The 13,508-nt window shown below is 46.8% G+C and overlaps 1 protein-coding gene across 1 annotated transcript; it reads left to right on the top strand.

Annotated features, from left to right (window-relative positions):
- The first annotated feature begins 1,513 nt into the window (after positions 1 to 1,513).
- LOC144761877 (zinc finger BED domain-containing protein 6-like) lies at positions 1,514 to 5,048 on the top strand. The gene is made up of 2 exons (XM_078647093.1): positions 1,514 to 4,704; positions 4,981 to 5,048. The coding sequence occupies exon 1, from the start codon at positions 1,596 to 1,598 to the stop codon at positions 4,374 to 4,376; it is 2,781 nt and encodes a 926-aa protein (XP_078503219.1). The 5' UTR covers positions 1,514 to 1,595; the 3' UTR covers positions 4,377 to 4,704; positions 4,981 to 5,048.
- The last annotated feature ends 8,460 nt before the right edge of the window (positions 5,049 to 13,508 follow it).

Raw genomic sequence — 13,508 nt, forward strand, 5'->3', positions numbered from 1 at the left:
ATAAGCCTTCTGAAAATGGATGGATGGCATTGGATTGTGGTGATTTGATTTGTGTTGTGTGTTTTCACTTTTTGGAGTAGGGGTTGGGTGCTGGCTATGTTGGTGGTGGCCATTTTGAGGCATGGTCCTGGCCATGTGGATGGCGGGGTCAAGCGGCCATTTTGAAGGCAGGCAGTGAGCTTTGAGACATAGGCCTACACCCATTGTGCCTTGCTTTCACCCATTGTGCCCAGGCGGAGTCAGGGGTACATGAAAGCACAACCCTCTGTGTGTGTGCTCTCTTGGATCAATGTTAAATTCCTGTTTCCCAAAAATTTAGCAAATCCTAATTTTGAAAATTCCATATTGTGTGGTGTGCATGTGTGTATTCATAAATGCCTACTTGCTAACTGTTTATTCAAGCGCTACATATGCAACATTTATATTTACTGATGTTCCTCTGTCTTCGTTTGCGTTTAGGTGCACAAAACTACGCATCATCATCGTTGAGCATCAGTGCCAGGAAGAAGTGCTGCTGCGGCCTGTTGTTCCCACATCTGAAGAAGATGGCTCCAAAAAGAGGTGCCCGTAGGTCCTCTTCCAAGAAAGATGTCTCTACTAAGGAGAAGAAGAAGCAAGTGGCACCACTTACCAAGGCGACTGGTTGCTCAACCAAGACATTTTTTGGGCAACAACAACCAAAAAAACAAAGGCCCACCATGAGTGCTGCACAGGTAGCCTGTTTAGTTGTTGAATCACCAACGACCAGTGATGTTGGATCATCGCAAGAAAGTAGCAGCACGCCATCAACACAGGTTTTAACTCATCTCACAAGTACTATTCAACAACCAAAGCCGCAACAACAACTGCATGGGCTACTAGTACAAGCAGAAGTACATGCGCAAGGAGCTGTCCGAGAAGGAGCTGTCCGAGAAGGAGCTGTCCGAGAAGGAGCTGTCCGAGAAGGAGCTGTCCGAGAAGGAGCTGTCCGAGAAGGAGCTGTCCGAGAAGGAGAAGGCCGAGAAGGAGCTGTCCGAGAAGGAGAAGGCCGAGAAGGAGAAGGCCGAGAAGGAGAAGGCCGAGAAGGAGCTGTCCGAGAAGGAGAAGGCCGAGAAGGAGAAGGCCGAGAAGGAGAAGGCCGAGAAGGAGAAGGCCGAGAAGGAGAAGGCCGAGAAGGAGCTGTCCGAGAAGGAGAAGGCCGAGAAGGAGAAGGCCGAGAAGGAGAAGGCCGAGAAGGAGAAGGCCGAGAAGGAGAAGGCCGAGAAGGAGAGGTCCATGGAGACTTGCAAGTAGAGGTCAGTGAAGATGGCCATGGAGCGGTGCAAGTGCCCACAATGGTTGTTCTTCCAGAAGTAGGGGCACAGGAGGAAATTGACTTTGGAGCCGGGGTATCATGTCAGGAAGACGAAGCCACTCCTCCTGATGATTCATTTTCTCCCAGCTCCCCAGCAAGGAAAAGATCAAGGAGGGTGTGTAGAAGTTCCTCTTCAAGCCCCGCTCCATCAGATGATCTGGATCTAGATTGGCAACCATCTCCGACGTCTGAGAGGGAGGCACACCATGAGCTGCGAAAGGTATCAAATGTTAAAAGGAAGGGCCCCGGAAAGCTCATACTTATGGATCCGAACGTCGGACTTGATGAAGTGGTGCATTCTGATGTTGTTGAAGAGGATGACAGCAATGACCTAGTCATCACACATGTCAGTCCAGCCACACCGGCCATGCAGCAGACAGACATTTACACCCTATCCCGACGTCATGCTGAGCGTGACCCTGGCGACGTGCCACTGGTAGCACCACCAACGCAGTCAAGTAGTACCACAAGTTCAACAAAACCTACAGCTCCCATATTTTCTCCCCGGAGGGGGACTCCATCCAGCTCGACTCCCTCAAGTAAGGTTGCTGCAATAATTGCACAACCCAGTAGATGTCTGCAAGGCTCATCCACCACTGCTTCATCTGGCATTGGCAGCAGTATCACCTCGTGCGGCAAAACCAGAAGTTTCCAGTCCCCAGTTTGGAACTTTTTTAGTGTCCATGAAAAATATGATAACATAGCCGTTTGTTGCATTTGTAAGACTAGCGTTAGCCGTGGTAAGACTGGTACCAACTATGGAACCGGAGGCCAGATAGGTCATCTTGAAAGAAAGCACGCTGTCGAATGGTTTCCGCACCTAGCAAACGTCAAGGGAAAGCGATCCCAAAGGGCAAGTGGCCAAAATATACCCATAGTAGGTGTTTCATCTGAAGATGATGGGGAGGTAGAAGAAGCGTCAGACATGTGTCCGGTTGCACCCAGTACCCCTTGCAGCACCACACCCTCCGTAACACATAGCAGGCACACTGAGAGTCTGGGAGACACACCAATGCGGAAAATGTCAACACTGATCAGAAGTGGGTCGAAGAAGGCATCAGCATCATCCCGTAAATTTGTCCAGCGCACCATTTCAGCCATGTTCTCCTCAGATGCGCAATTTCAACGCAACCACCCAACTGTACGCCTCTATAACACTAAGCTGGCAAAAATGCTAGCGGTGGACCTTCTCCCTTTTTCGTTTGTCGAAGGTGTGGGTTTCCTTGAACTCGTGGCAACATTGGCCCCTAAATGGAAGGTTCCTAGCCGGTACTATTTTGCCAGGGTTGCTGTTCCAGCACTACACAAAGAGGTGCTTGAGTTGGTGGGGGCAGCTTTGCAGAAGAGTGCTGTTCACACTATACACCTGACAACAGACATGTGGACCAGTTGCGCAGCCACTGATTACATGTGCATCACTGCACACTGGGTCTCTTTTTCAGGGGTTATTAAACAGATAAATGCAGGTGGTGACTTGGTCGAGATTTTTAAGGGTGCTCGTAAACATGCAACATTAGCCATGTTTGGCATGGAGAAAAGTCATACTGCAGTCAACATTTTGGCTGACTTTAACAAAAAGGTCTTGCAATGGCTGCGCCCAAGACATTGCAAGGTTGGTTATGTTTCTACAGATAATGGCAGCAATGTAGTTAGGGCCATGGCGGACGGTTTCTATTTCAGAGTGCCGTGTTTGGCGCACTGTATCAACCTTGTTGTGCAAAATTTTTTGAAAAAAGAACTTGCAGTCGACAAAACACTGACCATCTGCAGAAGAATATGCACACATTTCAACCATTCTTTTAAGGCCCGGAAGGAGCTGAGGCGCAAGCAAAATGAACGTAGAATGCCAGTGAAAGCACTTATCCAGGAGGTGGCAACACGTTGGAACTCAACCTTCTACATGCTTGAGCGTCTGCATGAGCTGTTTCCAGTAGTCAATGAGTATTTCTACAACCTGGGTGGTGATACGACAGGAATGATACTAGCGGTGGAGCAATGGCAGCTAGTTAAAAGCCTGACAGACATGCTTCGGCCTTTTGAGGTCTTCACGCGTGACGTGAGCAGGGAGGACTGTTCTTTGAGCAAAGCTATCCCACTGTTGCTGAAGCTCGAGCACCAAGTCAAGGTGGTGTCTTCACAATTAAAGGACGTTGGAAAGAACGAAGCACATGAGTTGGCGCAGAGATTATTACAACGCCTAGTTAGCAATGAACGGCTTGTAAATATCAAGAAACAACAGCACTACATTTGTGCTACTATTCTGGATCCACGTTACAAAAAGCCATTGTTTGGCAAAGTAATAATTCCTTTTGAAACATCGGATGTTACAGAGTACAAAGGTTGGCTAGCTCAGTCAGCCATTCGTTTTGAAATAGAACGGAAGGAAACTGTAGGAGAAGACAGTACTACTAGTGAATCAGCAGGCGATCAGGCGTCCCAAAAAAGCACTTCACCATCTGTGCCTGTGGCAGAAGTGAGTGATTTTTCCTCTGAGCCGTTAACCACACCAGCAACCGTATCATCTCCACCAGGCGCATGCGATATGTCTGAAGCGAGTTGGCTAACTCAGCTAGGGTTTCCTGGTCCTAGAAAGGACACAGAAGTGCAAAGTACAGGAATCCGGGAGGACATTCTTTCAATGGTGCAGGCCTATCTGGATGACTCAACAGAGGTCAATATTACTGAGGACCCATTGGCGTATTGGCATGGGAAAAGAAAAATATGGCGAGAGCTCACCAACCTGGCTATCAATTACTTGTCTTGCCCACTCGCAAGCGTGTCTTCAGAACGTGTTTTTAGTTCTGCTGGTGGCATTGTGACTTCCAAAAGGTCCCGCCTCTTGCCCGCAAATGTGGAGCGGCTCACCTTGATAAAGATGAACCAGCACTTCATACCACCAGATTACAGAGTACGAGAATGCACGCAGGAAGAAGAGGACACCGCCCTACCCGAGGAAAGTTCTCCTCAGTTACCAGAAGTAACCCCGACTGATGAGTTAGCAGAGTATGAGGACGAGTTCTGCTTCCCTGACAGCGAGTTCTGAAAATGACTCAATCATTCATTAATTGTAAATAGTCCTCCTTATTCACTTTTATTCCTGTGTGTCTGCCTTTCTTTAGCAAGTGCTTCATCACATTCCCAACAAAACTGTAATCAACCAATAAAACAACAAGCCCATCAACAGAACTATCTTGATTTTGATGCCGCAGCATTCCTCAGGTTCACAACAGTTAGTTGACAAGAACTCAGTCCTGGTCGTCTATCCTGAGTCCTCCTCCTCCAGACTCACCCTATCCATTACCCATAATGCTGATGCCTGGATTCTGCACAATGAAGAAATGAAGGAGCCAGCCCTCAAACACAAATTACAGGTAAGATAAGCTTTTGTATGGGAGGTAGTATAATGGAGTATTCGGAGAGGCGAGAGAGTGACAGTGGTACTAGCAGCAAAGTCCTAGGGCTCTTGAATTCACAAACTCTGTGACAGGCATTTACTTAGGAAAACATTTGGCCTATTGCACGTGAACGTGTAGGCGTTATATTGCTCGCTTGCCTGTCTCAGGGGTGCTGTCTCTGGGGCTTCTAGGTTTTAGGGTTGTGTCAGCACCGCTACCACATTTCTAATGTTGATTGTTTTTGTTTTGCAGAAAATCCACGCCGGGAAACTCCAGTTGTGGCCCTGCTGCAGAACGCGTTAGGACTCTGTGAATTCCAGGTGGAGCCAGCCCTCAAACACAAATTACAGGTAAGATAAGCTTTTGGATGGGAGGTAGTATAATGGAGTATTCGGAGAGGCGAGAGAGTGACAGTGGTACTAGCAGCAAAGTCCTAGGGCTCTTGAATTAACAAACTCTGTGACAGGCATTTACTTAGGAAAACATTTGGCCTATTGCACGTGAACCAACACGATGACAGTGTTCAGGTAAATGAAATTACTGCAAAACCACCACCCACCCAGCTCAAAAGTAGTAAAAAAACAGGTATGCTCAGATAAAGTTTGAAAAAGTATATTTATATCCCTAACAAAATAATCTCCCGCAAGACCCTCCCTAACCCCAACAAATAGTCCTCAAAAGTCCCCAAAAAACCCAACTCCCAATTCCCACCCCCCAAAAGTCTCAAAAAAAGGGGCAAGGGACACTCTAGGGATGCAAGCTGGTAGGTTTGGCCTCCAGGGCATCATGCTTTAGGGCCAGGGCATCATATTTTTCTTGGAGGATGGCTTGCTCTAGGCGGAGGCCCTCCACCACATTTTGAAATTTGTGCCATTTCTGGACCTCCGCCTCTAGGTCTGACACTCTGCGGAGTGCACGGCGCAAGCGACCTTTAACAGTGCTGCGAGGTGCAGCTTTTGCTGCTCGGCGGTGGCGTCTTCCGGCACGGCTCCGGTTCGCTGGAGCACTGTGCTTACCGGCAGAACGTGGGGTAACAGAGGAGGATGTAGACGATGTTAAGTTGGATGCACTGGAGTGCGTGTCATCCCCCTCGAGTTCCACCAGTCGCCGATATTCCGCAACAGTTGCTTCCAGCCTCCGTTGCCGGGCCAGTACAGCCAGCATACTCCTCGTTGGTTTGGAGGTTTTAGTATTGCCAACTATATGAAGAAAGAAAGACATAATCTGTAAGCAATGCTCTTTAGGAATATGATTAACACAAAATGATTCAGCAGGAAGTTGTGTCACAGTACAACTAGCAACTAGCCAGGGCAGTACAAAACTATTCAGGCCAGTATCATGGGCGTCCGCAGGGAGGGGCGCTTGAATCACCATTTCCCTTCCCACAACTCTCTTGTATCCTTGGTTTGGTGCTCTTTCATATGAAAGAGATGTGGCAGAAGTGAGTGATTTTTCCTCTGAGCCGTTAACCACACCAGCAACCGTATCATCTGCACCAGGCCCAGGCGATATGTCTGTTTCCCTCCCTCTCTCTCTCTCTCTCTCTCTCTCTCTCTCTCTGTCTCCCTTTGTCTCCCTCTACCTCGCTGTCTCTCTCTCTCTGTCTCCCTCCCTCACCCTCCCTCTGGCTCCCTCCCTCTCTCTCTCTCTCTCCTTCTGTCTTCCTCTCTCTCTGTCTCTGCCTCTATCTGTCTTTCGGTCCCAGCCTGCTGTAATTACCATATTGTAATTTGTCACTGGGCCCCCACTGGATACACATCATATCCTATCTAAGAGTCAGATAGTACCATGATCCAGCTTACCTGTACTCGCCACCGCCACTGTCTCCTTCCTCACAGTCTGTACTTCTTCTTGGTCCGACTCCTCTAGCGCCGCCTCCTCCCCAGATTGACCCTCGGACTCCGAGTCAATGATGACCACATCCGAGCTGGCCCCGCCACCAGATGTTCCACCTACAAAGTAGATTTAAGAATGTTAGATTACACCACTCCACTAGTATTTGGTCTATGAATGAAAAAATGTGAAAACAACTGAAAAAGTAATTGACTGTCTACTCTAGTCTAAAGTAAATGTCCCTCCTTCCAGGGAAAGCTGTTGTCTTGCTTAATTTTTTTGTCACAATTGTTGAATGCTTGCTTAATTTTAACACACATTAATTTTCTCTGAACAGACAGAAACTGGACTTCTAAGGACAAGAGGAACATCAACTTGAAACCAGGTGAAAGCTCGGCTCGACCACAAGAAATTTCTACCAATCCAGTACTCATCAACTCTGCACCAAGCACTTTTCCATTTCCAACTAACTTTATTTTAATATATGTGTTTACTTAAACTTTTAATAAAGCTTTTAAACTTGAATTGACTCTGTAGTTTTTCCTCCAGAGAGTCCAGACTAGAGTGACTGAGCGAAAAGTTTTGCAATTTTTGGAAGGAGGAATCTGTGCTGCTGACACTACCAGGTTTATTTATACAGTGTGCCAAACACGCCACTCTGAAATATTATTACTCTGGTCTTTGGTGTCCATAGTTCGGTTTGTGGAGAAGTGTCCCTGCAACAGTAGTATTATGGATTTTGCTCCTATCTAAACACTATTTCGAAAAATTAAATTAGGAATGTTTGGACAACAATAGGTCCTCTATATTTAAATGAAAACTTACTGGGGCCAGCAAAGGAGCACTCGCCGCCCTGGCCTGCATCCTCCTCCTTTGGAGCCACTGCTGCATCCTCCTTTTCCGCCCGCTTGCCCCTGGGTGGACCTGACGTACAACATGAAAGAAATAACAGAAAACATTGATGATTGCTGCTTGCCGATGTCCTTGTCAACCAAATCAAACATTTAGAAAGAACAAGAACCTACTATTTCAGCCAAAAAGAGGGCTACAATGGAAGGACTGCACCTGAGCCTCTACTCTAGGGGCAGATTTACAAGCCCCTTGCAGCTCTTCTGCTCCATTCTTGCGTCAATTTTGTGACGCAGCGCCACAAGAGAGGCGCCATGGTCTGGCGTATATTAACAACGTGACGCATATGGGAGATGCATCCCATTCTAAAACCCTGCGCCATTAGGGAGCATTCCATCGCAAGGGATGGCGTTCCTGCGCAGGAACGCATGCTAAAAGTGGCTATGGGGAATATATAAAATTTCAATCAGTCATTTAGGACAATGATGCGTCACTGAAACCCTGCGCCTGCATGAAGCAGACTTACGGCTTGACGCAGCATTGCTGGAGCTGCGCCATCGTTGCAACACAACTCCATCAAAGAGCCGCCTTTACGGCACCGATGCGTAACGCTTCGGTGACGTTTTGGGACCATGGTGTGCCGCATTGTAAATACGGCGCACCATGGGTGGTGCTGCCGTGCCACACACTTTGCAGGGATGCGCAGGTAATTGCTAATCTGACACTTACGGGCATACTTACGAGTTCTGAGCTGGACACCTCCAGATGTGCACCAGAACAAATACGTAACGCAAAACTAACCTTGCGTCACGGCAGATGCGCCGCTATTACAATGCGGCAAACCCTGGCGCAAGGGTAGGCAGATGCGTAACGCATCTCGTGACGAAATAGGGGCGCATCTCTAGAGTCGCTTCGTGGGCGCAATGCAACTATAGCAGTGCTCAGGGCTGCCCAATACTCTACATACCGCATCAGTCCTTACGCCTGCTTCAAGCAAGCAGGCATAAAGAATTGACATAGCAGCGTCGCGGAAGTGCCTGCGCTAAATCTTGTAGATTTTACGCAGGCACTTTTGCGAGGCACACATCTGCCTGACCGGCACCACCCACCCCCCACTCCCCCCCTGCGTGGGAACGCACCCATTGAGGCGCAGGCCCAGGCATTCACGTGGCGCATCTCCTTAGAGATGCATCACGTAACGTTGTACATGACTCGCAGGGATGCGCCACGTTTACGTCGCTGTGCGTCAGGTAAGGCAGTGTAAACGTGGAACAAGGGGCTTGTAAATCTGCCCCTTTGTGTCTAGCATTACGCAGTTCTGTAAAATACACTCATACTCAGCCCAATTAAATGAACACAAAATAGATAACAAATAAGCAGTGGCACCGGCACAGAGAAGGAGAACAGTGCACCTGAAATGCACAGAAGATTTTGAAATATTAATGAAAAAATTGCTACTACTACTCACCAAGACCGGGGACCTCCACTCCCAGCACGTCTAGCAGGTCACGCTCTCGGTCAAGGATGTCGGTCCAGCGGTGGGTGACCTGATTGTAGGTGCGCTGGACCCCCGTGATCTTAAAAAGGCCCGGCACACCTGCCCCCACCGCTTCCGTCGCTCCTGGCTGTTGGTGTAACCAGCAGCAATCCTGCCGCCTGCCGCGATGGTCCTGGGGAGACGGCGCTGCACGTAAAAAACAAGTGCGCCCACCTCCTCAGGGCTGAAAATCTCCCGGGGCACCACCATTTCCGCCCTCAATCGACCACACGGGAGCCGGGCACGGGCTGCGGTGCCCGTCTTGGGCAGCTTGACTGCTGTCTTCACCATGTTCTGGGCAGGTAAGGAGATAAAATGAAAAAGAATAAGAGTAGAGAAGAAGGAAAGTAAAAGTTTAAAAAAGTAGTTCAAAAGTAAACAAAAATAGCCTAAAACACAAAAATATAGATCTAGAAAAATACAGGGATAGAAAATAAGTTAAATAGATCAAAAAAATAGTAAAACAAGCAAAGGATGGCAGAGATATAGAGAGGATAGAAACACCATACCCAGACACATAGGAATGAATGAAAAACAAGATGGCGGCCCGATCACGTGCGCGTAAGTAAGTTCGCACGCGATTTCTCTCGCGAACTCGTGCGAACTTGTATTCGCAAGGCACGAGTCGGGCGAGATTACACTTAGCGGGCGGAAACGGAAATACGTCACGCAAACAAAATGGCGGCGCCCATACTCAACCTTGAGGTAACTCGCACGAGTTCGCGGCCTCCACGGGCCAGTTCGCACTACGACGCGCCCCGCGAATAGGGCGAAATTACCGAAAAACGAGTTTTGCAAAAGCAAAACGAACGAGCAGGTGCAAAAGTTCGAGCTCATCAATTTGTAACCATTTACCTGTAGTGCTTCCTGAAGGGGCCCTCCAGAATCCGGTTGCCTACTTGCAACTATTGTGTGACCCTGCTCTGACAGTCACAGAATAGTTACAAGTATGCCATTGCATCCTGTTAAAAAAAATTATTTACTTTGCATTTGCAACAAAAAGGAAAGGGAGCAGACAAGCAGGTGCCAGCCTTCATTAATGTCAGTTGGGGCAGGGCAGGTGTTGTTGTTTGCAAAACTTAAGGCACTTAGCAGGTGTTTGTTCACTCAGTGGTCAATCAGAGGGTGTTGTGATGACACTGAGGGTGGCATGGGTGTGCCAGCCAGAGGGTGGCATGGGTGAACCAGAGTGCCAGTGTTGACAGATGATGGCAGTGCTTTGCTTTGCCCCAATAATGTACACTGGTGAACTAGAGGGTGATGTGATGACACAGAGGGTGACATGGGTGAGCCAGAGGGTGGCATGGGTGACCAAAGAGAGTGCCAGTGGTGACAGAGGGTGGCAGTGATGAAGAAAGCTTAGCAAACAGGCTGGGCACGTAGAAACAACAAGTTCGCTAAACTGGCGACCCGACAAGTAAGTTCGCAATTTGCGAAATAGTACAAAACCCTCGCGAACTTGCAGAAACCCGTGCGAACATACACACCCCCAAAAAATCCGCTAATCCGCGAGAATTCGCGGATTTCGCGTATTTTCGCAATCCGCGAATACGCAAATCCGCAAATTCGCGGATTGCGAATCCGCAAAATCCGCCCATGCTTACTTTTGACCCAAAGGGAAATGATGGGGAGGGGTCTTTAGATCCAAATGCATTTATGAACTTGTATACTGAACATGAAAATGTCACCTGGTTGAAAACTGAAATCCTTGATTTTGCTGAATTAAATTTTACCCAGTATTTTCAGCAGTTTCAGGAAAGAAATGTTACAGATGACAAAGCAAGCCCGGTGCCCATATTAAATGGTACTTCGGCCTTCTGTGTTCAGGGATCAGGATACATTTCAGTTGGAGAAAGTCGATGTCATTATACTTATCGACGGCACACCTTCAGTGTACCCCCAATATTGACTGTATATTTCGTCTGTGGAGAAAATGCATATACATGGCTTCCTCGTAGTTGGGTCGTCCGTTGCTATTTGTCTTTCTTGTACCCTCCAGTATATATAGCCCCTTCTAATTATCATAAGGATCATCGATTAGATAAGCGGAGTTTGCCCCTCATTAGAAATGAAAGAGATATAGATACCACTGAAATAGATCAAACAGATACACCTGAGCAGCACTTTATTGATATTGTGAAGGGAGTATTTCCTATTTGGAGACCCATCATCACTAGTAAGGAAGTACGGCGTCTGTCTAGGGTTGTCGAAAGAGTGATCAATACTACCGCAGGTATATTGACCAATTTAACTGTAGAACTTCAAGCTACGAGACTCGTCTCGCTTCAGAATCAAATGGTTTTAGACGTCATCTTGGCTGATGGAGGAGGAGCATGCCGCGTGATCGTCAGTTCCTGCTCTGTGTATATTCCTGACTCTGCTCCTTCTGTTCATTTGGTCATTCAGAAGTTGCATCGCTTGGCATCTGAAGTGCATGCAGATACTGGTACCAGTTGTTTATCGGGTTGGTTTGGGGGTCTATTGTCCACCTGGGGGTGGAAAATGTTGATGGTACTGCTAGGTATTGCTGGTTTCATATTCACCTGTTGCCTCTGCATAGAGTGTGGGCCCGCTTGTTGCTCTTACTGTGCTACTAAACTTACCTCCTCTGTGACTAGTCCTTCCCCAGCAGCAGTAAAAGCTCAATTAGTCCAGCAGAAAATAAAGGATATCATGCAGATCGATGAAGGGATTTTTGAAGACTGACTTCCCTATTACTTAGCTACATCATGCTAAAAGGGTGGTTCTGAGGGATAAAATCCGATTTCCCCTATGTCAGTGGTATTAGCCATAAATATATGTTGTGTTAGCATGATGTATCTATATACTCTTTCGTGTGAATATGCATTAAGTCTAACCTATATCTGTTTTAGCTAGTAGGTAAGGGTATATGCTGTTCGTGTATTCTGTTTACTTCGAGTAGGCCGAGAACCATACAGACGCCATCTTCCTCTGTAATGTTAGACACGAGCAGTAATCACGTGTTACCTTCAAGTAGTTGTCAGGCCCGGCTCAGTTGAGTTACTGAAAGCAGCTGAATGCACGCTATTCTTTCCCTGCCCTGGGACCCAAGGTCGCATCTGGCTTTGGTTGCGATAAGCACATTCCTGAAGGCGCCGTGCCTGCACGCCCAGGCACCGGCACTAAAGGGAGTTACCCCTCCTGACCTCCCCAATAATAGCTAAGAAGAGCTTTGAACTAATCATGTGTGCCATATATGGTCCTTCCTCGTGGACCAAGAGCCACGTAGTGTTTTTCCATTTACGGTGACTTCACATACCTTACTGAAAGTATATATGTACTGTTTTGAATGTAAGCCAGCAGTCTTCTCCGCACACCTTGATTGGTGAGGATGGGAGAGGCTCCTCTATAGAGTATTTTGCATAATAAATGATTGAACTTTCTTCACTGCCAAATGACTAGTTATTTGCTAATTGGTATCAGGACTATTGGCAAGTATAGCTCCTTATGTTATTTTTATGGTACATCAAAAATCCAGTTAAAAAATCAACCAGCTGCACAAAGGCAGCATCCAGTTAAGCAAGAAGCTAAAAAACAGGTCAGGGAGTTATTAGTTCAACTTGAATACCCAGGGGTGATTGAAACATGCACCTCGTCCATGAACAATCCATTGTTTCCTGTCTCCAAACCAGACAATACATATTGTCTAGTATTGGATTACAGACATTTAAACTCTTTTTGCAAAACCTTTGCAGTACAAAATGCACATAGTGCAGCACTAATGAATAACATTGTGCATAAAAAGTATAAAACCACATTAGATATTTCTAACGGTTTCTTCAGTCAAAATACTGCACCAGAAAGTAGGTATTTGACCGCTTTCTCAATCATGGGGACAAAGCATTACTTCTGTCGTCACCCACAGGGATTCAAGAATAGTCCAGGGTTATTTTAGCCAGAGTAACAGAGTTACTACAAACCAATGATGATGAGGCATTATCATATGTCGATGACATCTATCTAACAGACAATGACTTGGATAGGCACTTGAACAGGGTGAACACCATCATACTTGGCTTTGCCTCTGAAGGGTATAGATTCAATTTTAAGAAATAGAGAATTGCCCATTTTCACGTCCTAGCTTTAAGATATGAATTATCAAGTAAAGGCAAACTTTCTAGAGAAATGTGTGCTGCTCCAACCTCCAAAAACGCTGAAGAACTTACAGTCGATTCTAGGTTTCCTAAATTTTGGAAGAACTTACATTCTAAACTACTCAGAAAGGGTTAAACCTCTCTACAAACTAATCAAACCTGATTTCAAAACAGTTAATTTGACACAAAACACACAGAAAATTTGCGTTCAGTCCAAACAGACATGTTAGCAACAAAACATTTGCAAACACGCGTAAACGTATGCAACTTAGTGATCCGAATCATTCCAGGACAATGCAGATTCACATACTTAACTTTTAACGAAGGTGAAAAAGTTCCAATAGCTTACAAGCCACATTTGTACACACAAGCAGAAATGAAACTCACTTCAACAGAAAAAATGCGGACAGCGGTTCAAACTGCAGTAGCAAAAGAGAGAGCCCTCG

The sequence above is a fragment of the Lissotriton helveticus genome, chromosome 6 (genome assembly GCF_964261635.1).
Source record: "Lissotriton helveticus chromosome 6, aLisHel1.1, whole genome shotgun sequence".
Classification (NCBI taxonomy): Eukaryota; Metazoa; Chordata; class Amphibia; order Caudata; family Salamandridae; genus Lissotriton; species Lissotriton helveticus.